Below are 27,012 nucleotides of genomic sequence, written 5' to 3' on the forward strand. Positions count from 1 at the left end.
TTATTTCATCAAATTAGTAACCTTGAATTGCTCATTGAAAACCAAAGATTGCCACCCAGCAGTAGATATGACAAAAGTTCATATGAGCTCAACCTTTACCAGTTGCAACATTATAATATGTAGGCATAATGGACACATTCATGCATGCAACGTTATAATCCAGTGATATAAATCAGTTTTTTCGAATTTTTCATTCTGCATAATGACTTCTTTGACTGTGGGGCATTTAATCCAGGTCATTTACTTGTAGGCAATTGTTTTTAGTGTGGTTCATCTTCTTGCTTAAGTAAAGGATCTATTAAAACAGCCAGGGTTTCTATAACTTCATATACAAAAATATTATGTAATATTTGTGTCAAAGACATTCAAAATCAGTAAAAAAACGAGTCAGTCATAATAACAGGATCAACGTTACAAGTAGTTATCGAAAAATCTTAATTTATTTTGCAACAACAATATTATAGTTCCAGTGAAGTTCACGTCTTGTTGAAAACTGCATGGCAAAAGTAAGCAGTGCACAAGATTCCATGCACAAGCATCGATCGAGAAACAACAAAGAGTGTGTGTGTGTGCGTGTGTGTGTGTGTGTGTGTGTGTGTGTGTGTGTGTGTGTGTACTGAAAGTGTGCTGGTTTGGATTTTGCAATGAGCTCCAATACAGAGTGTCCAGTCCTGTAACAAATACGAAACATAAAGCAAGGAAAGTGTCAAGTAGTAATGGAAAGTAAACAAATTAAAAAGGCGATTTTGATTCAAGTAAACAAATTCTTTTTTCAAGTTTCATACATTTGGCCCAAAGCAAATAGAAAAAAACGACTCTTAAAAGAAATAAACATGTTAAAAATGTACGAAAACATAAAACTAACACCTTCAACGTCAGAAATGTTCTTTGACACATTAATTAAAATGGCAGTCATATTTCCCGAGTGGATGAATGTCTCTGCTGGAAAGTCCTTTTTGATTATTCATTCACATGGCAGATTTAAAAATCTACACCTGAATATGGCAAGTAAAACATATCATATTAATATTTCTGTGACTAAAAAAGTAAACGACTTTACAAATCTGTGCATTTCTAAAAATATACTCCAAAAATGGAAATATCTTTCAGACATATAAAAATATCCCAGAGATATACGTATAAAAAGATGGTGTGGAGTCTTTGTACAGATGGTTTTATGGCACAGGCAGACAATCAGTGCAGTGTATGAAAGTTGTAGCTTCTACACTGTGGTGAGAAAAGACAGACTTTGCTATATGTTGGCAGAGGAGCGGAGGACGTGGAATCTCTTCAGAGTCATGCGGAGAGATCCCAGCTGTCGATTCAGCCTCTCCAGACGGTTCTCTAAGGCCACCTGGGGAGGGGAAAGAGAAGAAAATTAACTACTTGGATGATTGGTTATTAGTTTCACTTATTTATGAAGCAAAAATGTGATAAATTATCTGGTTTCTGCTCTTCAAACAGAAAGATTTGCAGCTTTTTAGCCATGATAGCAATCTGTTTGTCAGTCCACCACTTTGGTTAAAATATCTCTCTACAACTTTTGAAGGGATTGCCATAAAAATGTGCTCATACATTTATGGAGTTCAGAGGATGAATGCTAATTATTTTTGGTGAATCCTTGACTTTTCACTAACCCCATGAATTAAGAATGAAAACAAAGCCCTCGAATGGCAAAAATCCACAAGAGATTTTCACACTCGTTTCATGATGGGAAACTCAATCGATCATTTAGAAAATATATAAACAATAACTAATAATAACATTTTGAATCAATCAATTAATCAATCAATCATTGTGTTTGTATATACTGAACTAATCGTTACAGGTTTGTACTGGGGGAACATTTTATAAAAAATTGTGTAATTTATTCAATACTCGTTTGGTGTATAAAATGTAAAAAGGGAAATACGTTTGAAAAATAATTATTATAATATTATATTATAATTATAATATCCTAGAGCTTAATGTGACCTCTAAGTGTTTATTTAAAACCCCAAAATATCAAATAATACAATTATATCAAACTAAGAAAAGCAGTCTTCCTCACATTTGAGAAACTTGACAATCAACAATTGGTTAAAAAAAAAAGTTATCCACTTAGCCTTTAGCTCTCACTTTAAAAAAAACTAAAGTGTTTGAACATGATCAATATATCTGGCGTCTCACCTCATCTAACCGGGTCTGTAGAGTCACTCTCCCTCCGGCTCCAGGCATCCGACTCAAAGCTGCCTCAACCTGCACAACACACACAAGTTAGCATTTAGTACCACAAATAATCATATTGATGAAACAACCGGGAAAATCACTTTCACCAAATTTGGTGATGTGTTTGTGTGTGTGTGTGTGTGTGTGTGTGTGTGTGTGTGTGTGTGTGTGTGTGTGTGTGTATGTGTGTGTGTGTGTGTGTGTGTGTGTGTGTGTGTGTGTGTGTGTGTGTGTGTGTGTGTGTGTGTGTGTGTGTGTGTGTGTGTGTGTGTGTGTGTGTGTGTGTGTGTGTGTGTGTGTGTGTGTGTGTGTGTGTGTGTGTGTGTGTGTGTGTGTGTGTGTGTGTGTGTGTGTGTGTCCAGATGTCCCTTAGCACTAGGACAGAGGAAGGGGGGGACATCAACTTTCTAAAAATAGAAGTCATTTAGGAGTGGTGTAAAAATAATGAAGTCCGTGTTACATAAGAGGTCAGCTGAGGATTAGAGTTGCACTGTTAAGGCCCGTGTGTCAGAGATAAAAAGCTCTTTAAACTGAACTTCACTGTGGAAGTGAGTAAATGTCCTTTGCGAAAATATGTGATGTAAATGGAACATTTCAAATTCTGTTTTATGAACTGAGCTTTGTTTGGAAAACTCATTACCAAATCTTGTAACTGCTGGAGACAATGTGGTTCTCCCAGGACATTCTTTATAATATATTTTCCTTTTGACCATTATTAATTCCTTTCTAGCAGGATGTTCATAACGTTTTGCAACAAGTACTTCAGTTAGACATTATATTGAACTGTCTAACTGAGGTACCTGCCATTGGAAAATCATTGGTTTGATTTTATTAATGATATTTCTAAGAAATAAAAACTTATATCAAGTAATTTAATTTGTAAAATGATTTAACATTCAGGTTGATGCATTTAAGTTTGGTTTTCTTTGATCTTGTTATTATTATTTATCCTTATTTTTTTGCCTGGTACATGTATTTGATCACTTTCTGCTATAGTTTTGTTCAACACAATGCCTCAGATAGATAAGCCTAACATTTTATACTTTTTATGAGAATGATTACGTAACCCTGGTTGACGAGTGGCTCAACACTGTGTGATGATCTGTGAGTCAGCTCCTCTCAGAGATATAAAAAGCCCTCACCTGCAGTTTCTCCTGCGTCAGCTCGTCTAACAGTTTCTCGGCCTCAGTCAGCGAGTGGAATCTGTCCAGGAGAAGCGGAAGCGAGTCCTCGCAGGAGTCCTGCAGCTCGGAGACACCAGAGACCCCCGGCCCCTCCCAGCCCAGCTGGGGGTTTCCCTCCAGAGGGTTACCACTGCCCGAGCACCGCTGCAGGTCTGAGGAAGAGGAGCAGAGTGTGATGTGATCCTCCATGTGAGCAGATATTTACTTGATTTGTGTCCACCACATTTATGTCAATCAGGGAAGCACACTGTAGAAAAAACCTTAAAGTTTATATTGTGTATATTTGGGTTTTGCACTTTATTGATCAAATGTATTGTTTCCCATTTAGCTTTGTGCACTCTGACCTACTTTGTCCTGCAACAGCAAACAATTTTCCTTAAAGGGGACCTATCATGCAAAATGCACCTTTGTACGTCTTTTATACATGAATATGTTTCCTCGGTGTTCCAGGGAACTCACCAAGTGTCAGAAAACACAACCCTCTCTATTTTCCTCCTTAGCCAAATCTCTAAAAAAGGGGCTGCAACGGATCTGAAAAAAACGAATCCAGATTTCAACACTTTTCTACGTCACAAAGAGGTGCTCCGTTTATTGGTCAACTCTCCACCTATCAGGGGAATGAGCCACGGCCACGTGCATTGCCAAACCTCTCATTCGCATATAGGACGGATTTCCGTCCATTTGGCTATTCAAATGTTAACGAAACGGACAGACTTCCGTGCACATCAGCGGCTGTCGGATTAAAACAGTTTAATGCACTTTTAACACTCACGTACCCAGGATTCCTGCTCCTTTCCTGGGTTACAAAGTGAGGTGACGCAGCCTGTCCTCTGGGTGCGCTCTCTGGGGGGGGGGGGGGGGGGGGGTATCGCAGCCTGTTCCTCTCTCCCGCTGCGCTCTGCCTCCATCCACACAACTTTCCCCCCTTTCAGAGACTTATTGCTGGGTCAAACTCTAAGTTACAAACTGTACACATTGCATTCTTGCTAATTAGCCAATATATGAACGGAATAAGTAGCAAGCAACGGGAGCGTTTCAAAAAGCAAAATGGGGGGGGGGGGGGGGGGGGGGGGCTAGTGGATCGCCGGAGCTGTTAGATTAACATTAACATGCTTATTGTAGTTTTAAGTGCACTGCCTTGCGGCCTGTAGCACCGTCCTTGATGGAGCATATGTGTGGGATGGACCTGTATTTTACAGGAAAGGAGTGAGCAGAGAGTAGAGCAGTTGTCGATTCTTGTTCTGTTTTCTGTGAATATCACCCTCTCAGACTTTGAGTTGCGCGCTTCTAAAGAGACGTGTTACCATGGAAACCAAACAATGGTGTAGCTGTATTAAAGTCCGAGTGGAAACAGTCGTGTGTAAATCTGATTTTCTCAGAAATCGGGAGAAATGCGGGAGAAATATGACCCCGGGAGGAAACCGGGAGAGGGCAATGAAATCGGGAGTCTCCCGCGAAAATCGGGAGGGTTGACAAGTATGTTGTCAACTAACCATTCAGAAACGTCCTGCTGCAACCGAGATGTTTGCACCTCCACCAAAACCTCCGCTGCTTCAGGGTCAGTTTCTGGATCAAATTGATTATGCTTGAACACATGCATTGCTCTGAGATCACATGTTTATTCCACACTCGTAATCACAGCAAACATGGTAACGTGACCCTCGCCGGCTCATGCCCCCCTCTTCTGCAGGGGGGCGATGTCAGCTGCTGCTCAGAATTTTGAAAGGCGAGGCATGGCTAAAAAATGATCTGTTTGGTATTTTGAAAGATAAAATGTATAAATATACCTTATATAGGTATGGTCATACACTATATCATTTAAATATAGCATGATAGGTCTCCTTTAAGATACAAATTGTTATATCTCATCATAAACATAATGTTTTTCACAAAAACTGAAAATGTATACACTCCTTAAGTAAATTAGATAAATTCCAAAAGACTGGATAAACGTTTAAAAGTTGCTCAAATACTTGTTTTGAAATCGGGCCAACCATAAGAATTTAATTTCTATACCACATTTACTTTTAAAACCACTAGAGCTTGAATACATTACCATCTTCTCTGTCTGCTGAGGAAAACTGGAGTCTCTTCCTGGGACTGCCGTTGTGGAATGAATCACGCCTCTGGTCAACTTCATCATCAGTCCTGTAGACAAAATTAGATTGTTTTTGATTTTCCGCAGTGTAATGTAGAAGAATCTACAGTTATGTCTCAGTAACACTGGCTCACTAAGCTGTTTATGGTTCATGCTTGGACTGCATTTTAACAAGCAAGGAATGATTTGGCCTACTTTGGGTTTTTTGTAAGCAAGATGTCTTATGTCTTACATTTTAGAAAGCAGTGTTGCACATTGTCTGATACAAGGGTGGTCATCACTCTCCTGTTATATTTTAAGCATTAACACAATTTCACGACAGCAAATGTAGAGAGAATTAATACATGTAAAAAATGTTCTCTACAATCCATCCAACAATTTGAGATATTATAGCAGTTTTCACTTTGCTTCGATCTCCTAATCTAACTCACAGAACTGATAACATGTTGTGTGTTGCTCACCTTTTGTGCATGTGTGCATCTCTTGGCATCAGGTGACCAAAAGCAGTGGAGTAGTTCTCAGAAGGGCAGCGTTTGGGACTGGACTTTGCAGACCTGGGCATCAGTAAAGTTCCTCTCTTGGCTAGATGGAAAAAAGAAGAGCATAGCATTAGTTAAAACAATAACTAACCAATACAACATTGAATGAAAAATACATTCACCAGGGGGTTTCAGTAGTTTGAAATGTTTACATTAAAGCCTCCAAGTCTAAATGACCTGCACATGTGTATGTACTGTATGCTTGTAAGAAAACATAAAATGTCCTCAAAACAACTCTAAAGAAACCTCTAAAAGAGTTCCAGAATACATTGAAACCTGAGCCTGATGTTGGGTACCGGTAAATAAGATAATTGTCGATAATATGTGTATGAAGAGCCTGTGAGGACATACTGGGGGTAGTTGTTGGTTTGTTTCGATGTTCTGGAGGCAGTGAGGAGGATCTGTGGCCGTCTGGAGACAGACTCCTCTGAGCTCTCAGGAGAGCTGCAGCTCTTTTCTTTGCCACCCCTCCTCCTCCTCCTCCTCCTCCTCCTCTTCCTCCTCTTCCTCTGGGCTCAGCTCTGGCTTCTCCTCCAGATTTCCCCCCCTCCCTCTCGGTCTGCAGCACCTCTTTGTGTCTCCGCTCCACAAACCCCACAGTGGTCCTCTGATTGCCGACCCCTGCAGAGAGGAACATCATTTGGTGAGGTTAAAAAAAAAGTGTTTTTTTACATGCCTAGAATGGCCTTTATCTCTCGGGGGAAATAAAAGCACAAATAACAAAAACAAACAAATAAAACGTGCAAAATACATAAGGCCCACAAGAGGCTATCAGTTTATTTTCTTATGTGATCATTAAAAAAAATAATGTTTGTTTTGTTTGTTAGTCCTTAATTCATTTTGAAGGCATCCCTCCGGGGGTTCGGGTAAGGTTAATGGGATTTATTCACTCTTTACTGACATTTGATGCACATATTCTGACAGCCCAGGATTAATTGATGTTTCTTCTTATCCTTTAATACATATTTTTATACAAGTTCCTATTCGGATGGTTCAGCCATAATTCCGTTAAGAGCAGTGTCTTCTTAAAGGTAAAAAAATGGTTCTAGTTTATATTAAGAAACATGTCAGGCTTTGCTGTGATTGACCACTAGAATGTGTCTTGATTCGGTGGCAGCCACTTCATTGCACAATCATGCTACATACTGTACTACAGTATAAAACTGATTGCAGCCATTGTTCCCTTCTTCTCCTGCTGCAGGGAGAAGTCAGACACCTATCCTAAAATGCAACGTTGTGTATGGAAGGAATATTGCTGTTATGTCCAGAGTGTAATGAGACCTCATTAACACATGTTTAAATTAGAAGTTGGAGGTAATAAGATAGACATGGCGTTTCATTTGGAGCATTTATCAGGGCTTGTGAGTGAGTGTGAGGCATACTGTAGGGGGTGGGGCTGTTCTTACAGGGGGCCCGGCTCTCTGTGGCTCTGGTCTCCTCCAGCTCTATCAGGGCCCTCATCATGGGCGTCAGGGCGGAGGACCCCTCCCTGGGGCCGGACTCCCGCTGACTCTGCTCCTGCTGCCTGTGCTGCTGCTGCAGAGACTGCTCACACTCCGGGGGGGACGCACACCTGCAGAACAAAAAAGAGTTGGATCCAGAGGTGGACAAAGTATCTTTACTTAGGTAGAAGCAGTAATACAGAAATACTCTGTTCAAAGTCAAAGTTGTGCCTCCAAAATGTTACCATGGTTAAAGTATTAAAGTAATAGCACCAAATACATCAAAGTATTAGTACTTATTCCCGCCCAAGGGCCCCTCAGAACAATATTCAGTATATTATAATATTGGATTAAAATGATGCATTGATGATCATCACTTTAATGTTGCAGCGGGTAAAGGTGGAGCTAAAGCACCAAATGGTCAATAAAGTTGATCCTTTCAATTCATGATACATTTGTGCTGATTATATTTGTAATATTAGTCTTAATAAGGAAATAAATGAAGTGGAGTAAAAAGTGGGATAGAAAAGGGGGGTGGAAGTATAAAGTGGCAGGAAATGGAAATACCTAATTACGAACATCCTCCAAGTACCTCCAGATTGTACTTAAGTGCAGTTCTTGAGTAACGATGCTTAGCTAATGTCCACCACTGCTTAAATGTAGGAACCATGTTTAATAACTTTGGTAGAAAAAACGCTAATACGATAAAAACCTACCTCCAGCTCCCCCCAACTGAAGAGCTCTCCACAGAGCTTCCAGTTCCCGATGATGGATCATTAAATGGATAATGTGACTTCTTGTGGATACTGGATTGGTTGGTTTGAAGAAATGGAGATTTCCTGCCGCTGTTCGGCTGCTCAGAAGGGGATTTCCTGCGCGTGACATCTGGTTCTGCCTTTCCTTTACTCGGGGACATCAGCAGGTCAGGATGGTGGAGGAGACTGTGGAAATGTAGAGGAAATTCAAATACAGGCACATACAGCTCAAATGTGTCAGTTTTTTCCTTATTTCTTTCAGTTTGTATTCGTTAAATAGCTGTATTAGTTATTGTTAAAAGGAAAGAAGGTCAGTAGAACTAGCTCCCCTCTAAACTGTCTGTGCTTAATGAACACCAGTGGGAGAATAGGAGACAAAGAAATCTAACTATAGCCTACATAAAATGTGTTGTTACTAGTATTGACCACTCCAGCATCCAACCGGACACCACTGACATTTGCAGCAACATTTACATGTCGTTAAATATGCAGCAGCTGATTTATTAGCATGTGTTTTGTTCAATTGCAGGCTCTTGTATTGTATAGCATCCCAGATCAATTGTAATCTAAAAGCATACATTTCTCCCTTTAGGTTCCTATTTGTTGTAAAGGCTGATATATAATCAGCCTATAAACACCCACTGTAGTAATGCAACAAAAGAGATTGTCAGTACGTGCTCACCCAGCCCCAGAAGGTTGTGTGTTATTGTGGGAAGAGTATCGAGCTCTGGCCTGGCTCTCGTGCTCCAGCTGCTTGACCTGAGACTCCAGTTTGGAGATGACTCTGAGGGAGACAAGCGGAGATAAGACATGGTCACAAGAATTGAAGATGCAGAAAATTGGGATTCTTTCTCTAGACTACTTTTTAAAAGGGTATGCTAAAAAAAATCTAACATTTATTATCAATAATAAAATGTTATTTTTGAAACAAAAGATAATTGAAGTGTAGTAACAAATTCATTTTTCAGGTATAAATAATTCATGGTTTTAAAGCAGGGGTGGGGAACCTCCGGCCTCCGGGCCGTATACGGCGAGACCATTTGGTACGGCCCTCGAGGTAATTTATAAACACACGCAAAAAATAAAAAAATTGAAGAAATATAGACCGCAAAAAAATAAAAAAAGCGAGTGCCTGTTTTTCCTGGCCAAGATTAGGGTCCTTGAACACAACACGAGCCTGACGTGTCTGACAGGGGTGCAGTTTTGACAGAGAGCACCGGAACGCCAGAACGCCGCTCCGGCACTTGAGAAATTGCAGTACCCATAAGGAGCCGTACACAATACATGCCGCAGTTTTTGCGTGGCTGTGTCTTTAGTTGAAAGCCCAGTGGGCGATCTGTTCATCTGTCATACTGATCATACAGTCAATAACTTTGTTGTTATTAGCATCTGGTTAGCTAGCTATGCTAACGAATATAAGAAGCTTTTTCTCCAACCAGTGAGGTAAAGGCACATCTTTATCATCATCTTTATTTATTTTATCTTTATTTATCTGTTGTTATTTTTGTTTTACTTGCTTGTAAGCGCTTTGAGCACCAGGAAAAGCGCTTTATAAATGTAATGTATTATTATTATTATTATTATTATTATTGATATGATCATTATAGTTATAAAAAAATAAGAGAATAAAGTAAACAGGTATAAAATACTGTATGACAGTAAAACAAAGTTGTTATTAATAAAGAAGAATACAGTTTGAAAGGGGAGTGATTTGTAAAATATCCATAAAGAAAAAGAAAATCTGTTTACAGTTCTGTTTCATATGGATGTTGAGAGATGTATCCATAGATCTCTTCATGTTGCTCTCAAAGTACACCAGATTGATGCTTTTAACTTAAACATTTAAAAACAAATCTTCCCGGGGGAGCATGCCCCCCGGACCCCCCTAGAGGGTGTGAGGTACCCCCCTACTTAAATCGTGTCCACATGGATATGAAACTAAATACATTTGCACACATCTTGTGTCCATATCTTTCTGTTGTGGTGGTCATGCCACACCGTGCACAAGCATGCATGCGCGAGTCATGGTGAGATATCTGGATTAAGAGGTTGCTTTTTCTTTGCACAGCATGAAAGAAAGGCGAAATGAATGGGCTGTGTTTTCTTAGTTTTTTTTAAGCAGAGGTCAATAATTTGTACAGCCCTCGGAGGATGTTGAAAAAATTGAAATGGCCCTTGAGAGGAAAAAGGTTCCCCACCCCTGTTTTAAAGCATCCGGAGGTATTCTATTCGTGTCAATTAGACCCCCAAAAAAAATATTTCTCCCTTTTCACAGAGGTAATAGGAACAAAAGCCGACCTTTATCCACACTTTGTCTCCTCTGGGTTATCATACATTCTCTCTGCTGTCATGACATGGCTCTAATTTGCGTCTCCAGTGAGAGTCTGACAGGCCTTGGCAACAATCTTCTCCTGCAGCATTTGGCGCTCCATTATGAGACTCCATCAGACCCTGACGCTGGAAATGTTCTCGCATATCTTACTGCTTATTCCATTTTGAGCGCCTAATATCGACTTTGCTTTTTGACTGAAATGCCTGGAAGGATCTTCAGGTCACAACCCAATTTTATGCGTCTTTTCTGGGATATATCTTGGGATATATCTTGTCTCTAGAGTCGGCTAAATGTAAGAAGTTGTCATTAAAATGCTGTGCTGGTGACACATGTCTTTTGCATTTTATCTTAGATTTCCCTCGCATCGTTGGTACATTTAAAATATATCTTAATTTTCCAGATTTACTCTCATACATATCTCCATCTTTTTTTCTTGGCATTTCCCTCAAGGTTATTACTTTCAGTATTTAAGCCCTCCTATTACACCGTATTGATGTTCTGCAGGCTGTAGCTTGCTATCTGTCCCTGAATCGACTTGACACACTTCATCGATGCAGAGTCCATGGCGCTGCCTCTATTGGTACCAATTTGCAGGCAGAGCTGAAACTGCGATGGAAAGTTGCTGCGTAGTGTCAGCCGATGCTATTATGTACTTTCGACAGCACAGAGACCATCATTAGACTTTATTGATTCATCCTCTCGATCGCCCGGCTGTCTAACAACCTCCACTGCAGCTCTTTTACAAAACTGCTGGAGCCAGCCAATGACAACGTAATAGACCTGAAACTAATAGCCATACTACAGCTGCCAAGAGATCGCTCTACATGAAGTTCTTTGTTTGTGTTGTTTGTTTGTGTTTTAACATTATTCAAAAACATCACTACATCTGCTCAAGACAAGATGTGTATTATACATTTGGGTAAGTCTTCAATCAGCATTAAAGAGAGCAACTTTATTTTCCAACTATTCCTTTAAGGTCGTGAGCGTCAGAAAGCTACTACTAAAGTGATACAGTGTTGTGAAGTAGTGCAGTGAGGTATTAAAAGCAATGGAAATAAATCTTTATTCTATTTTATATGACTTCTAGTTCTTGTTATTCGGAACCACATTTGAATAGTAGGAGGCTTAATAAATGAAGGGTCTGTTGGGAAAATACTGAATGTACTCTTCTAATATCAGAGTAGCACATGATAACAAAGGCCCAACTGTGGCTGTGTACGTAACAGGATGTATGATTACCTAGAAGAAGAACATGACACAATGTTTTAGGCATTTGATAGCTCTGTGACAACGATTAACATGATGATTCAGCCCCTAGGGGGATAGACATATGACATGCATGATCATTTCTGACGTGGGCCTTAGCTCACTGAACAAAACATTGAATACTGCTTTGAACTGGTATTCCTGCATCTTGTGACTGTGACACTCCGTCTCTTGTCAATCAGCATGTGAAGGACACTGTTCGGGGAACTAGTTGTCCCATATGCCTGTATGTGATGACAACTTCCATTCTTGCAAGGATAATAAAAACATGTACCCTGATATTGAAGCTCAAGTTGGTGACGAGTGAGATTTTTTGGTCACAAATTGAAACTGTTGGCAAAGAGAGCATCTTGTGACCCTTAATTAATAGAGCAAACTGTTTTTAAACCCCTATCATTTGATCCCTAATACCAAGAGTTTGTCAAAACCAGAAATAATACACAGAACATAACATTAACATTTTAAAATTCATACAACATCTAAATCTAATTTCTTTATAAATGATCCACTCACCTCTTCAGGTCTGATATCTGATCGGTGGCATCGTCAAGTTTGTTCTCCGTTGCCACCAGGTTGCCCTGCAGAGATTGATTGTGATATTGTTTGTCACTGCTGAAATAATGCTTTCAATCAAGATCAAATGATCACAGAGAATATATATCATCCGCTCCAGATTTGTTACCTTCAGTCCCTCGTGCTCCTTCACCAGCGAGTCATATTGTCCAAGCAGCTGAGAGACCAAACAACAGAAACATAAAGAACATCAGTGAGGATATCAACCTATTCTCTCCTGATATGTTACCTATTCTCAAGTCACTTGAAAGTACTTCAACAACACTTTATTTATATTACAAATAAATCATTACAAATAGTGGCAAGGTTCCAGTGAAAAGACGAACTTCAGATGTTAGCGAACAATAGCATATCAATGATATTTGTCTCTTTCTCTCAGCTCAGACTCACATCCTGCAGCATGTTGGACTCCCTCTCCCTCCTCGCCTCCCTCTCCTCAGCCTCCCTGCAGGTTTTCAGCAGCTTCTCCTCCAGCTGCCGTACGTGGCTCTTCAGACGGGCTGCAGAGGCGTCCTTCTCTTTGCCCGAGCGTTTGCTTTCTTCCATTCGCTGCTGCAAGGACTTCACGGTAGCAGCCGCGACAGCGTATCGCTCCGGCCATTCTGCCTGAAAACAGAAAGTCACATAGAAAATCAAGGAATGGGGTAATGGTTGGATTTTAGTTGAATGCATATGCTTAATATATCAATATTAGACATTGAGATAATTTGGCAGATATTTGTGTAACCAGACATAAAATGAAACTGTATTTGTGTCCAGGTTTTAATAGAGTGCTTAATTTATAAGCTATTAATAATCCATCATCACTGAGCTTTATAGTAGATGACTTAATTAGGGTCCATGCCACTTACCCCACTTGATTAATTACAGGTTGTTTGCATACTTCAGAGACTTGCGTTTAATGATTTAAAGCCCTTTGAGGCACAAATCATATACAAATGTAAGAAACAAAACATGTAGGAAAGTTTCTTTTGACAAGTGAATCGTTAATTCAGGTTGTGATTAATGAGTACTACATCAATTAAGATCTGACAGGTTTCCTTATTTTTTTAATTGTGCTTATGAATGTAAATAAATGCATCAATAGCTTTTGGATCCTAATGACACTGTAAATCTGTCAAGAAAACGGACCATGTGAAGTTGCTCTGGGTTTTAGTCATTTAAATAATAAGATGTCCTTGCTGAAAGACAGTACACTTTTAAATGAGTTTTTTAATCTCTAAATAGACATCTGAGGATTGTTACCAGCTTCTTCTCCAGCAGGCTGTTTGTTGCCTCGAGTTCTTGAACTCGACTGATGGCCTCGGCTAGAGCTTTCTCCAGGTGCCTGCATCTGTCGATAAACAGAAAATCACAATAGCAGAGTTTACAAATAAATGAGGTATAATGTGATGCTGGGGAAATGTGGGACCCTTCATGTGTGTGTCTTGAAATCTAATAACCTTGATTATGAGTTATTTGCATCATACAAACAAATCAGCACTAAGAAGATTTAATGTAAAATTGCATGTGGCATTTCTTCCTTTATATTCCACATGATTCAAATGTGACTTTCAGGAATGTTCATGAATGCATCATATCAAATGAAATGAATCAATGCACACCTCTCTGCGAGGGCCTGGTTGCTCCTCTCTAAATCCTGGGGCAGATCTCTGAGTTTCAGTTTGTCTCGCAGGATTTGAATCTCAGACTCGTAATACGCCTTCAGATCAGCCACGTGTCGAGAGTGCTTCTCTCTCAGGTTCTGCCGCAGTCTGGGGAGAAAAAAGGAAAAGAGAAGAAGATGAATGAACCCGTTGAGAGTCGATAGCTTCATTTGAACTCAAGGACATGAGTAATTAGGATGCTAACTACTTCTTTTAATGAAAAAAACTAAACATTTCTCAAGCCTTGCAGGGCCAGGCTAATGCTTTTTTCTTTTAAGTCCTTTCTCAGAACAGGTTACTTTTTAACTTTGGGGCTCAAGGAAGGTAGTTATTGGATATCAAGCATGTGAACATCCCAGAAAAGCAGCAACTGTTTGTCGACTCATTGATTATCAAATCCAGGGGGAAATGTATTACAAGGTATTTTATAATAATCATAATATATTATTGTTGAAGGAATATTTAGTGCAAACATTGCATAAAGTTACATTTTAAGGCTCTCAAAAATAGATTTGATTTCCAGATTTGTTCTTTTATTTTATATCAGGACTGAAAAATGATACTTAAAAAGACATCACCTTAACTTTGAGAAACGTGGGATGGACATTTATCCTTATTTAATAGACCGAAACAATGAATCCAGAACAATTATTAACAGCTTATTCATTATGAAACAATGGTTAGTTGCAGCTCTACATCCCAGTATGAACAAACACTGCAGCCTGTTGTTGGAGCACTCACAGAGAAAGGACGACAGGATCCTCCAGTGATGAAGCTCTCTCCATGTGTTGAGGCCGCAGAGAAGCACCGGCGGCAGAACGAGGCTTCAGGGTGCTGGTGTGGGTGTTACTACCCTCCTCCTCGCTGGCTAAGGGGGCGCTGGTCCTGCACTGCTGGCTGGATTTGTGTGAGCAGGGCTGGGTCTGATCCTGGGAGGGGAACAGGACGGCCTGGGAAACGTTTCCCCACGGGTTCTGCTGATGAGAGGGGGAAGGCCCGGCAGCTGAAACACTGGAGGTGTCAGAGATGCAGTCTGTGTCTCCAAGGTTGGGACTGCCCACCACCATGCTGTCGGGGGTTACAGGGGTTCCTACTCTGGGGTACACGTGGGGCTGAGCGGCAAAGGAAGGGCTGCTGAAGTGAGAGGGTGAAGTGAAGCCAGACGTACGATCTGACTGACGCTGGTTAGCAGCTGGGTCCAACACCTAAAGCAACAAAGTGTGGGTTAGTTAGAGACACAGTCAAGAAGTTTACCGATCACTGAAGCTGTGAGACGTACCTGTGGTGACGAAGGACTGGATGTTACTGAGCCTTCCCAGTCTGAACGTTTACCGTCTGTTCTTTGCTTGTTGTTATAGATCTCTTTGAGGGACAGACGAGGCTCCTGAGATGGGGTCTACAAGAAGAAATCAGATTTAAGGGGAGAGGCATAGCAAACCAGCAGCTAGCTACTCAAAACCTTTACATATTGACCAAAATATCAAATTACGAAAAGGTATTGTACCTCTAATGTGTTTTTATACCTAGAAGAAAATCGCTATTTCATTGGTTTGCCTATCACCACCAGCGTTTTTCGTTAAATGCAACATATGATTGGCCCAATTTACTACTCATAACACGACCCTTAATCAGACATGCACGTGTGCCCTGGGGCCTCATTTATAAACGCTGCGCACGCTCAACAGATGGCGTACGCCAGTTTCTAAGCAATCTTTGCGATTTATAAAAAACAAACTTGACGGGAAAATGTGCCTCCATCCACACTCTGACCCATCCGAACGCGGTACGCACAAAGACTGCAACACCGTTGGCAGAAGGAAGAATGGAGAGAAATATGTGGAAATAATACCATAAATAGAATGTTACCTCTCATTTATCATATGTGAAGAATTTAATTTATTACACCTGTTTGAGACTCCTCAGTGCACAAAAAAACATAACTTGAGAAATAAATAAATACGGAAATGTTATTGATCACCCCTCGATTATGTTCTCGTTAAGAAATGTATTCTCATAAATGATGCGGTAAACAGCAGGATAGAATTACTTTAAACTGACGCCGTTTGGCATTTCTATAGGTTGTAGATACGAGCATGGTTTTTTATAATATCACGTTTAATCATGTTTTATGCCGTTCGCCAATACTTGATAAGTCGTTCGTAAAACACAGGAGGTATGGAAACTAAGAACACCATGTGTGGTCAATTGTAGAGCTAATATAACACAACACATACGTTTTATTTCCTTTAACTGGTGGATATAGAGTTGGTGCAGTGGAGACGCTGCGCACAGCTGATTGACAGCTGGGATACAAACCACCAAATACAAAAAATAATTCAGATCCAGTCGTCATGACTCCACTCCGGAGGGATTCCCCTATCATTTCTTACAGTTTCTCATCAAGGGGGGGTCTCCTGTCCCCGGTACAAACACACTGCCTGAGGAAGGTTATGTGTATTTTTTTTGTCATTAACCTTTTTCGGACCACTTATTTATTTATCTTGGTGACGATCCGACCTCCATGCTGCTACTCTGGTCCAAACTGCATCCACCAAACAATATGATTTATCTTGACCTCCCAAAAATAACCAAAATCTGACACGGTGTGAGATCTCTTTTTTAGCTGTTCTGTCGTCATTTCCTGCGATCTTCTTCATGCAGTCAGTCAAAATGAATATTAATACGGGGCATTTCTTTTGACTATTTATAGGCAAATATGGGCGTTAGGTGAAGCCCGCAAAAGTTGCGCCGCATTTCGAGTTGATTGTGATTTATAAAGGGAAACGTAGGACGAGTGTGCGCAGTGTTTTATAAATCGGAATATTTTTGTGCGTATTTATTTGCTTTGTCCTACGTAGGCCACCTTTCCACGTGAATCCACGCAAAGCTTTATAATGAGGCCCCAGGTGAATATTACATTTTACTCACAAGACTAATGGAGGCCTCCTGCAGAAGGAGGTAAGCACCGCTGTCGAAGCTGTCGGGTAGAGGGTGATACAGTTCACTCTCATGCAAACGCCAATAAGTGAGCCCTGAGACAGAGGGAAGAAACAAGTCTGATTCAAGTATTTTTTTTAAGTTATTTTCTCTTATTATTTTTGGCAGTGATGGCCATCTTAATATGGACCATTTTAAAAAGAGAAATCTAGTGTGATTCTATTTGTTCTTACTGTCAATGAATTACATAGCCACTATAAATGCATCAGCTAATCAGTTCTGTCTCTGTAGTAAATAAAGCCTAATATAGCCTTCTGTTTATTCCACAAAAAGTATAGAGACTAGCTGTATTTTTATGACTTTCAGAGAACATATTTTAGCTCTTTTAAAAGATTTACATCTTCAGTAAGAACTTAATGTATTTGGTGCTGAGAGCCACAGACCAAGTAATGAAGCCAAATTCATAGTTTACATTTTTTTCATGGGATTTGTTGACGATAAGAGAAACATTTTTGTGAATTTTTTCAGGAAACAATAAAAAAAAGGGAATTCATATTATTCCTCCAAATAAAGCCCTCAGTGGCACAACAGTGCCATCGTTCTGTCACTTGTGGTAATTACAACAAGGCTCCATCTTTAACACGTGTAATGTAATGTTATATCCTGTTTTGGTTAATTCTATCACATTCACATTGTCAGTGATTTTTTTAAATGGGCCGAGCTTTGATGTTGTGTGTTTTGTCTGAGTCAGGGAATTGTTACCTGATGCCTCAGACAGCAGGCTGTCACTCCTCCTCAGGGGGAAAAAGCTGGACGACAGCCCAGACGATTGTTGCTGCTGAAACTGAGTAAAGATAAGTGGATTAGATTCAGCGGAGGGAAAGTAATCAGACCAGCTACAACAAACACTACAGATGCAGGGCAGGGATTTTGTATCTGGTTCCACTTGTGAGTTGTACCTGCTCCTGGAAGTCTGAGCTCTCCAGAGGGATTTGTTTGTGGGCTTCTCTGTGCGGCTGCTCCTGGTACTCAAAGATTTGTGATGAAGCTTGTTCTGCTTTGCTCTTCTTGGGCCTGAGTTTCTGCCTCTGGGCCCAGGAGGTCAAAGGCTGGCTGGTGCTGCCAATAGAAGAGGTTGTGTTTAGTATAGATATAATTTCTCAGTTTAAATGTTGCCTAAATCTAAACAGTGTTTGTGTAGGTTTTATCAAATTATATTTCGGAGTTTTTTATTTATTTGTAATTCCAAAAGGAATGTTGTCATACAGGCCAAAGTATGGGGATATAACAGACAACCCTTAAGGAAAATATGTGCAATATCTTGGTGTTGCGCATCGTACAATATTCCTGGGTATAGGTTACGGTGTATATTGATTTGTGTGCATGGGCGTCGCAGCCATTATATGAGGGTGTGACAAGTCCCCCCCACCTTTTAAAATGATTAGTTTAGACCCCCCCACTTTTACTATGGGGAAAGTCCGTGCATCGGTCTATCCACTTGCCACTCTCTGTAGAGCGCTGTGTCAGTGCTTCATTATCAAATCCATTCCACTTGCTTATTGTGAGAATGCCCAAATCAATGAAACTCCGTACCATGTTTTCACTGCTACTTTGTACCAAGGCAGATTCTCAGAGTCGTACACATGCTGCGTGTTTTGCGTAGCTGTGTCTTTAGTTGTCAAATTATGCGTGCCACAGTTTCCCCGCTGCGAGGCTCCGGCGCCAACAGTTCACGAGCGTGCTCCACTAGCACCCGGATATAAGGCGCTGTTATTAATGAGGTGGAGGGAGAGTCCTCTCCTGTCAGACTGAGAGGCTGATAACTACAGCTCAGTGAGTTTGGATAGTTCACTTTAGTCTAAGTAGTGGGTCTCAAACGGTTTGGTAATCATTTATGTAAACAAGTATTTCCAAGGCACACTTTTATATGATCATGATAAAATCAAGAGAATAACAGGTATGAAATAATTCCAACTCATACTATAGGACAGTAACACAAAAACACAGGTTAAAAGGGCAGTGATTTGTAAAATATGCATAAAGAAAAAGTAAATCTGTTTACAGTTCTGTTTCATATGGGTGTTGTTGAGAGATGTATCCATAAATTTAGTCCCTAATTTTGCTCTCAAAGTGCAGCAGATTGATGCTTTTAACTTCAATATATAAAAAAATCATCTTCCTGGGGGAGCATGTCCCCGGACCCCACTAGACGAGGTGAGGTCCACCACTTGCCCTCACCCCATGTCAAATTGCCCCACCCACATTGAGGATGCTTCCTACGCCCATGTCTGTGTGTGTGCTCCGGAATGTTGACTAGTTTGATCCTACATGTATAGAGAGGTTGGGTTCTGCTTCATCACCTGCATTCTCTCCAAAAAACTAAGACAAAAATTAAAGGATATTAAAAGGCTTATGTTTTCTTATATTATCTTAATTAATTTAAAGTCCTTATATACAAGAAAGAATATAACTATGCATTTTTAAAGATGGTTCTTACTAAAAAAAACGCCCAACTAACATTATTGCTAATGTCACACTTGATACAAATATTTAAAACAACCATACAAAACCCTTAAAGGCCTTTTTTTGAAGAGACTGAATTGAATGCTTTTAAAGACTTTTCAATGTCTGTAAATATGATGTCGTAAGAAGTTGTGGTTAGTCTGTCCAAAGAAAACCTCAACTTACCCAGAGTTGTTCTGCTGGTAGAGTGATGGATTAGTTTCATCCACTCCGAAAGTCATCACATGAGTAAAATCCTGCTGACCCCCAATCAAAGTAGTCTCTGTGTATTCTATAAAGTTAGGGGACGAATGATGCTTGTCCCTCCCTTGAACACCGTCCTCATCTTCCCCCGGAAACCCTACAGGTTCCAGAGCTGTGTCCCATGCAGACAGAGTCCCGTAACCGCTGCTGAGCACTGTGGTCGCCCGCTCCCCCTCCTGGTTGGCGGTCTGTGATCTCTGGAGTGGAGGTGAGGGGGAGCTAAAAGTGGTAAGGGCTGGGGCTGCCAGGCTGTTATTGTCACTGGCAATTTTTTGGGAGAATGTGCAGTCATTGGAGATAAGGGGGAAAATATAATCCTTTTTGTTTGGGGTAGTTTTGGTCATCGAAGTTAGAGAGAACTCTGTGTGTGGCTGGAGGCTGGCCTGGCGGTTCTGGAGCTGAACCAGAGCTTTGATTTCATCCTGAATCAACTGGGAAAAGAATATCATGGTTTACTGCATGGACAAACATTTTTACACAATAGTAAGTAACTAAGACTAACGCAGACCTACCTGTATTTGGCACTGGTATTGTTCTTGCTGAGCGAGTATTTGCTCTTGGTATTGCTTCTCAACCAGCTGAAACAGATGCAACCATCGGCCCTGTAGTAGAAAAAAAGAGAATGTAACGTTATGTCGAATCACTTCTCACAGCAGGACTTACTATAACAGTTGTGACACACTCATGCAAAAATTGTTGTAATCACTGTTTAAATCAATTGAATTGTTTTACATACAGTTACCTCATCTGGATGTTTGACCTTCACTGTGCAGAATGACGTATGAGCAGAGTGTGTTCTCACTGGGCTAATTTTATATATGAACTTAGGATGTGTACTAAAACCATAGACTGTATGACTAAAACCTATGGATTTTTTAAATGACGACAACTTTGGAGGGAGATTTTCTCCAGTATGCAACTTACAAGAATACTTAGCATTCAACCAGAAGTGAAATGCAAAGTATTGAAAACATGAATAATAATAATAATGCATTTTATTTATATAGCGCTTTTCACAACTCAAAGACGCTTTACAGTATGAGGGAGGGTAGACAAACAAGGACAGGCAAACAAGTAAATATAGTAAAATAAAATAAACAAAAAAAGGCAGTCAAGAGGAAGTTGATTGAGAGGGGGGGGGGGGGCTTATGGGTAGACAGAGTTGTAAAGATGTGTTTTGAGGCAGGACAGAAAGACTGTGAGGGATTCAGAGTCACAAAGATGGGTAGACAGAGTTGTAAAGATGTGTTTTGAGGCAGGACAGAAAGACTGTGAGGGATTCAGAGTCACAAAGATGGGTAGACAGAGTTGTAAAGATGTGTTTTGAGGCAGGACAGAAAGACTGTGAGGGATTCAGAGTCACAAAGATATTGGGGGAGGGAATTCCAGAGCCTAGGAGCTGCCACTGAGAAGGCTCTGTCCCCAAAGCTGCAGAGTGTGGATGTGGGAATGGATAGGAGTCCGGCTGAGGTGGATCTGAGGGACCGTGGGGGTTGATAGGAGGTGAGAAGCTTTGTGAGATAAGGGGGGGCCAGATGGTGGAGTGCTTTGTAGGTGAGGACCAGAATGCTGTAGTTGATGCAATGGGAGACAGGAAGCCAGTGGAGGTCTTTGAGGACTGGGGTGATGTGATGCCATGATTTGGTATGTGTAAGGAGACGTGCAGCTGCATTTTGAACCCGTTGGAGTCTGTTGAGGGATGTAGTGCTGATGCAATAAAGAAGTGAGTTGCAGTAGTCAAGGCGGGAGGAAATGAAGGCATGGATTAGTCGTTCGGCTGCGGGGCGGGTGAGAGAGGGTAGGATTTTTGCAATATTGCGGAGGTGGAAAAATGAGGTTTTTGACTGTTTGGCGGATGTGAGGTTCGAGGGAGAGGTCAAAGATTACGCCAAGGTTGCGTGCCTGATTGGAGGGGGAAACAATGGTGCCATCGATGGTGAGTGTAATTTTAGTGACCTTGCTGAGGGTGGATTTGGAGCCGATTAGGAGGAGTTCTGTTTCGTTGCTGTTCAGTTTGAGGAGGTTATGTTGCATCCAAGTTTCAATAGCTGTCAGACGGGAATCGATGTGGGTAAGGGGTGGGTTATGGAGGGATTTGGTGATGAGGTAGATCTGAGTGTCATCAGCATAGCAGTGGAAGTCCAGGTTGAAGTGGTGGAGTATCTGACCGAGAGGGAGGATGTAAATGATGAAGAGGAGGGGACCATGTACTGATCCTTGAGGAACGCCTTGGGTGACTGAGGCTGTGGCAGAGGAGTGGTTGGGGAGGGAGATAAAGTGGGATCGTTCAGTGAGGTAGGACTGGAGCCATCTGAGTGCAATACCTTCAATACCAATGTCCTTGAGTCGGGTGAGCAGGATGTTGTGGCTCACGGTATCGAAGGCTGCACTCAGGTCGAGGAGGATGAGAATATTGAGGGAATCAGTGTCAGCAGAGGTGAGGAGGTCAGCAGAGGACTTTGACGAGTGCAGTTTCTGTACTGTGGTGAGGACGAAATCCAGACTGAAGGAGTTCGTAAGGCTGGTTGGTTTGGAGATGGCAGAGTGAATTTGTTTGGCTACAATGCGTTCAAGACTTTTTGAGAGGAATGGTAGGTTGGAGATGGGGCGGTAATTAGTGAGGGAGGAGGGATCAAGACCGGGTTTTTTGAGGATTGGAGTAACGGCAGCAGTTTTGAAGGCAGGGGGATGGTTCTATGGGACAGCGAGAAGTTGAAAAGGTTAGCAAGATAGGGGCAGAGGACGGGGAGGCAGGACTTCAGGAGAGGAGTGGGTAGAGGGTCAAGGGAGCAGGTTGTGGGATTTGAGGAACCGATCAGATGGAGTATTTCAAGTGGGGTAACCAGGTTGAACTGGGAGAGGCAGCGCTGGGGAGGAGGAGTCAGGAGGTCAAGGGAGATGGGGGGAGAAATGGTAGCGTTGGAGGTTGGGGGAGATGCTTGTATGTCAGATGGAGCTGAGAAGGAGTGGTTAATGGCGTTAATTTTGAATGCACATACATTTACTGAGAATGGATTTTACAGGGAAGTATGAGACATCTTGCAGTTAAAGTTTTGAAGTGAATTTGCATTTTCAAAGATTATGGATTTTCAATTAGGAAGAAAATCAGGAGACGCAATTTGAAGATCTTTAATGAGGCATAATAACTTCTTAAAATCTTATTTCCAAGTGTTTTCGTCTTAAAATATATCTGGAGGGTATAATTTAACTCTTGTAATGATACAATATGCCACTTTTTTGATCACATGTGCCACAAGAGTCTGCAGGGACCATCTGGGTGTAGCCTGTATGTGTGAACATGTTCATGTATGCAGACCTGCAATGCAGAACCATGTGCATGGCCTACTTCCTACCTAGTATATATAGTACATGGCAAATATATATTAGCTCAGCTGACAGATCCATTCATGTTAAACCAGCAGTAACGATGTTAGTAAATCCATGTAAACCCAATGAGCAGAGCTGATCTGCATAAAACATAAAAGATGTGATTCTGAAACTAAACTATTCTGCATACAGCTTGCATGTACATCAAACAATAGCTCTAGCGCATCACAGTTGTCTCTTCACTGCAAATCACGTCCGGTGTCTGAAAATATCAGCTGCAGTGTGGTGCTGTGTCTTTCTTACTGTCAGGTGTGATCCAAACAAAAAATAAAAGTGACAGCTCAGAAATTAGGCTGCCAGCTGCCAAATGCAGAGCACAAGAACAACTGCCACAGCAGCTAACCCCACCTTCTCTTTCAACATCATGAGTGTTCAAGTTCACTCTCATTTCCACAGTGCGCAATAATTATTTCCTTTCAGACACTGTGGTATTTTTTCCTACCTCACAATCCTTCCAGATTTCAGGGTCGGTTTCTCCGCTGCTTTGGATCTCCTGCACCAAAGCCCTGAGGGTCTCAAGAGAGCTTGGGTTGATGAATGGGAGGCTCTTCCCCTGCTCAAATGCTTCCTCTGTGCTCAGACACAAACTCCTGCAATAGAGTTATATGATATGAAAATCAAATACTTTAGTTAAGTACTCAATAAATGTGCAAGAAAGATCTATATTATCGCATTATTGGAAAATTGCATTCGTCCTTAGATAAATTAGAGAGTATATTTAAATTCCCTGCTGCTAAAGACATATACTGGCCACTGTTTCATATTGTATCTCTGGACAAAGACACTACAGACTTTGTTCCATAAAGTGAGGTGAAGTCCCTCCCCTTCCGGGGACCTCCATGGGACCGTATTTTGGAAAAAGTATGTATTGAAGTCAATGGAGAGAGAAAGATTATCTTTCGATCCCGTTTGAATTGTGCCATGAATTACACATATGATGTTTGTCAATCTTAAAAAATAATTTCCATGTCAAAAAAGTCACAGTTTGTCGTAAAACTGTTGAAATATAAGACTATGAAAAATATGCAACTAGAAAGACTACAAATCCCAGAATCCCGGTCCCTTATGCTGGCTCTTACGGAACCGACAAACTCCCCTTTTGTGTATGTACAGCTCTCAACATGCCCAGACTTGTAGTGATTTTCTCCTCGTTTAATACTTTCGCCTCATTCTGAAAGAAAGAAGGGAAATGTGCCAACGTGACGGCCGTCTTGGTGTTTGGTGCGAGACGGGAAATGTAGTTCATTGAGCGGTTTCACAGAAAAAAAAGTGTTACTACACAGTTTTACGACACATTTTTTTTGTTTTTGACTTGCAAAATTATCTTTTAAATTAACAAACATCATATGTGTAATTCGTGGCACAATTCAAATGGGAAATAAGGTCCCATGGAGGTCCACCGGAAAGGGAGGGACTTCGCCTGTCTATACAGTAAGATGTTTACAGTTACTGCACCTGATCTTGTTGCATGCTGGTGTGATGTCCATGGGCCTGCTCTCCACAGTGACTCCTGTTGTTTGGGAGGTTGCGTGTCTGTCCTCTGAGACAGCCAGCCCAGAGGCTGATGTTCCCTCAGAGGACACCAAAGAGGTCTCACTCTCCTTACCCACATCCCCATCAGCACTGGCATGGCAATGGCTCAAAGCCCCCGAGGTGGACGCATCCTCAGAGATACTGTCATCTGTGGACATGTTTATGGGCCCATGCAGAGGGGGTCAGTCTGACAGCTGGAAACCAAGAGAGGGGGAAACAAGAAGCAGTCAGACATGTGATGTGGAAATCCACACACCTATTTGCTTGCACTAAAATAAACACTTGTAGACATCTATGGAGAACAGATAATTATACGACTATGGAGGTAACTGGGTGTTAACGATCCATCACTTAAACTGTGTACTCTGTGCAATGATAATAATGTTGTATCTACTTGATTTTGATTGTTTGCAAAACAAAAACAAAGCAGCAATAAAACAACACAAACAAATAAGCAAGATGTACAGGTGACATTTAAATAAACAAACCTAGAGGTTAACAGAAGGCATCTAACCTAAAAATGCATTATAAGCCAATACAAAAGTAGAATAATCAACAAAAGTAAACACACAAGCACACAGAGGATCAAAAGGAAAATATTATGTAATAATCTTATCCAATAGAACTGTAACAACAACAAGCAGCTGTTTAAAGCCCAGCTATTATAGCTCATTATAAGAAATCTTTCCATGTCAAATGTCTAACTATACATCTGATGTCAACATTAAAGAATTAAACAAAAATACACAAGATGTGTAAATGATTTACATTAGCATCTACGATTATTCTCTGTCTAGCATGAACTCTTATTCCTGTGTGACTAGCATCTTGTCTGGACTGGCCATGTTTAATTGAATTTAGCACCATCAACACTATCAACAAGACAAAGACAGACAGCTATAATTAGCCATGCAGCAGCGATTTAAACAATTAAACAATGACAGCTACATTAGCTTCCTTAGCTACGGTGTCAACCAGCAAGCACCGATGTTGCAGCCCGTTAAAGTTGCCTGTCAACTCTGGGGGAGGTTGGGTGAGTTATCTAGCTAACATGCTAACTACAACTATCTAACACTGACAGGCAATTGGTTAGCTAGCTAGCTAGCTAAGTTGAGCTAAGTTGGTTTATTACATGTTTGTAAGGAGAGCGTAGGCAAGCTGGACAGCGCCAGTAGCATTTATAACACACACAAAACGAAATACAAACATTCTTTTATAGAAGAAATAATGGCGCAGATAGATAAAATAATAGTTGACGTTACCCGTTGACTTGTATCATCGTTTCATCCATATTTCTGTGAGTAGACCAGACAGCTAGCTGGTTGCTGGTTGGCTACTGCACTGCCACTGCAGTGATCTGTGGCTGCTGTAACGTTCACAGCCTGCAACGCCATTGGTCAATCCGTAATCAAAATTACAGAGCCGTTATTGGTCGTTCCTCTCATTCTGTGTTTCTATTGGTTGTTAGGGGGGAAGACGTATACACATGTTGGGACAAAAGCTGACACAGAAGAAAAACAAGTGTCACAGTTTCTATTGTTTTTTTAATTTATTTTTTGAGCTACTTCTACTTTAATAGTTCCATTTTATATACCACTACATGTCAGAGAAAAATATTCAACTTTTTGAACCATTATTATGCGTGTAATTACCTATGGTAATTACTGGTAAGCTCACAGCTTTAGATTTTTTTAATAAACTAAATTGAATATCATTATTTTATACTAACTTAAATGAAATGATTTGATTTTGTAAGAAAACCTGTGGCCCTTCAATCCGAAACCTTGTGCACTTTTAATGCCGGAATATTGGGTTCCATCACGCTAGTGTGTTATCCTGATTTCCACCACTATTATGTCCTACAGAAAGCCCTACAAAATTATATATATATATATATATATTAAAAAAAAGAACAATCTATATATATATATATATATATATATAGATTGTTCTTTTTTTTTGGACCCCAGGCCTATCTGTCAACAGTTTACTCGTTAATATTTTTAACAGATGTGTCTTTACATTGTCAGTTTAAAAAAATAATGAAATGAACTGCTTTTATGTAGCGCTTTTATCCAAGTGTCCTATTAGTCGTACATTTACACACAATAATGGCATCAAGCTACCATATAAGAAGCTGGCCTAAACATGGAGACGAATTGAGAGTCATTATCTTAATTAAGAAGCAAGTCAGATGAAGAATGTCCACAGAGAAAAAGAGAAAAATCCCTGTGGTTTCTTAGTTGTCCCCTTTCTTGACCACTATAATAAAAAGTTGGGTAGACATAAGTGATCATCAAAACTGGATGACGAGTGTCTGAAATGCACTGAATCATACAATGACAA

At 40.7% G+C, this 27,012-nt stretch overlaps 1 protein-coding gene across 2 annotated transcripts; it reads right to left on the reverse strand.

Moving 5' to 3' along the window:
* Window positions 1-421: 421 nt before the first annotated feature.
* mphosph9 (M-phase phosphoprotein 9) lies at window positions 422-26,033 on the reverse strand. Of its 2 annotated transcripts, none has more exons than XM_079659514.1 (24): window positions 25,929-26,033; window positions 24,589-24,860; window positions 23,576-23,723; window positions 20,259-20,348; window positions 19,669-20,177; window positions 17,940-18,099; window positions 17,743-17,824; window positions 16,972-17,075; window positions 15,323-15,439; window positions 14,785-15,248; window positions 14,002-14,151; window positions 13,643-13,730; window positions 12,788-13,003; window positions 12,507-12,554; window positions 12,338-12,402; window positions 8,909-9,010; window positions 8,188-8,412; window positions 7,436-7,602; window positions 6,381-6,650; window positions 5,952-6,072; window positions 5,449-5,540; window positions 3,351-3,544; window positions 2,170-2,238; window positions 422-1,354 (listed from the first exon to the last, which is right to left on the reverse strand). In XM_079659514.1, exons 2-24 carry the CDS (start codon window positions 24,822-24,824, stop codon window positions 1,253-1,255), a joined length of 3,819 nt encoding a protein of 1,272 aa, XP_079515640.1. In that variant the 5' UTR covers window positions 24,825-24,860; window positions 25,929-26,033; the 3' UTR covers window positions 422-1,252. The 2 variants fall into 2 exon arrangements, with proteins under 2 accessions (XP_079515640.1, XP_079515639.1); XM_079659513.1 differs by having other exon boundaries at window positions 7,412-7,602.
* Between the last annotated feature and the right edge of the window lie 979 nt (window positions 26,034-27,012).

The sequence above is a fragment of the Notothenia rossii genome (assembly GCF_949606895.1).
Source record: "Notothenia rossii genome assembly, chromosome: 11".
Taxonomy (NCBI): Eukaryota; Metazoa; Chordata; class Actinopteri; order Perciformes; family Nototheniidae; genus Notothenia; species Notothenia rossii.

What these genes read in the sequence shown, in the direction of transcription:
- mphosph9 (XM_079659513.1), bottom strand. Translation starts at nt 24,824, where the DNA reads ATGTCCACAGATGACAGTATCTCTGAGGATGCGTCCACCTCGGGGGCT. An exon ending in GAACAGCCCCACCCCCTACA is followed by an intron (nt 6,651 to 7,411) that starts GTATGCCTCACA and finishes TCCTCTCTGCAG; the next exon opens with GGGTCGGCAATCAGAGGACC. An exon ending in TGACGCAGGAGAAACTGCAG is followed by an intron (nt 2,239 to 3,350) that starts GTGAGGGCTTTT and finishes TGTGTTGTGCAG; the next exon opens with GTTGAGGCAGCTTTGAGTCG.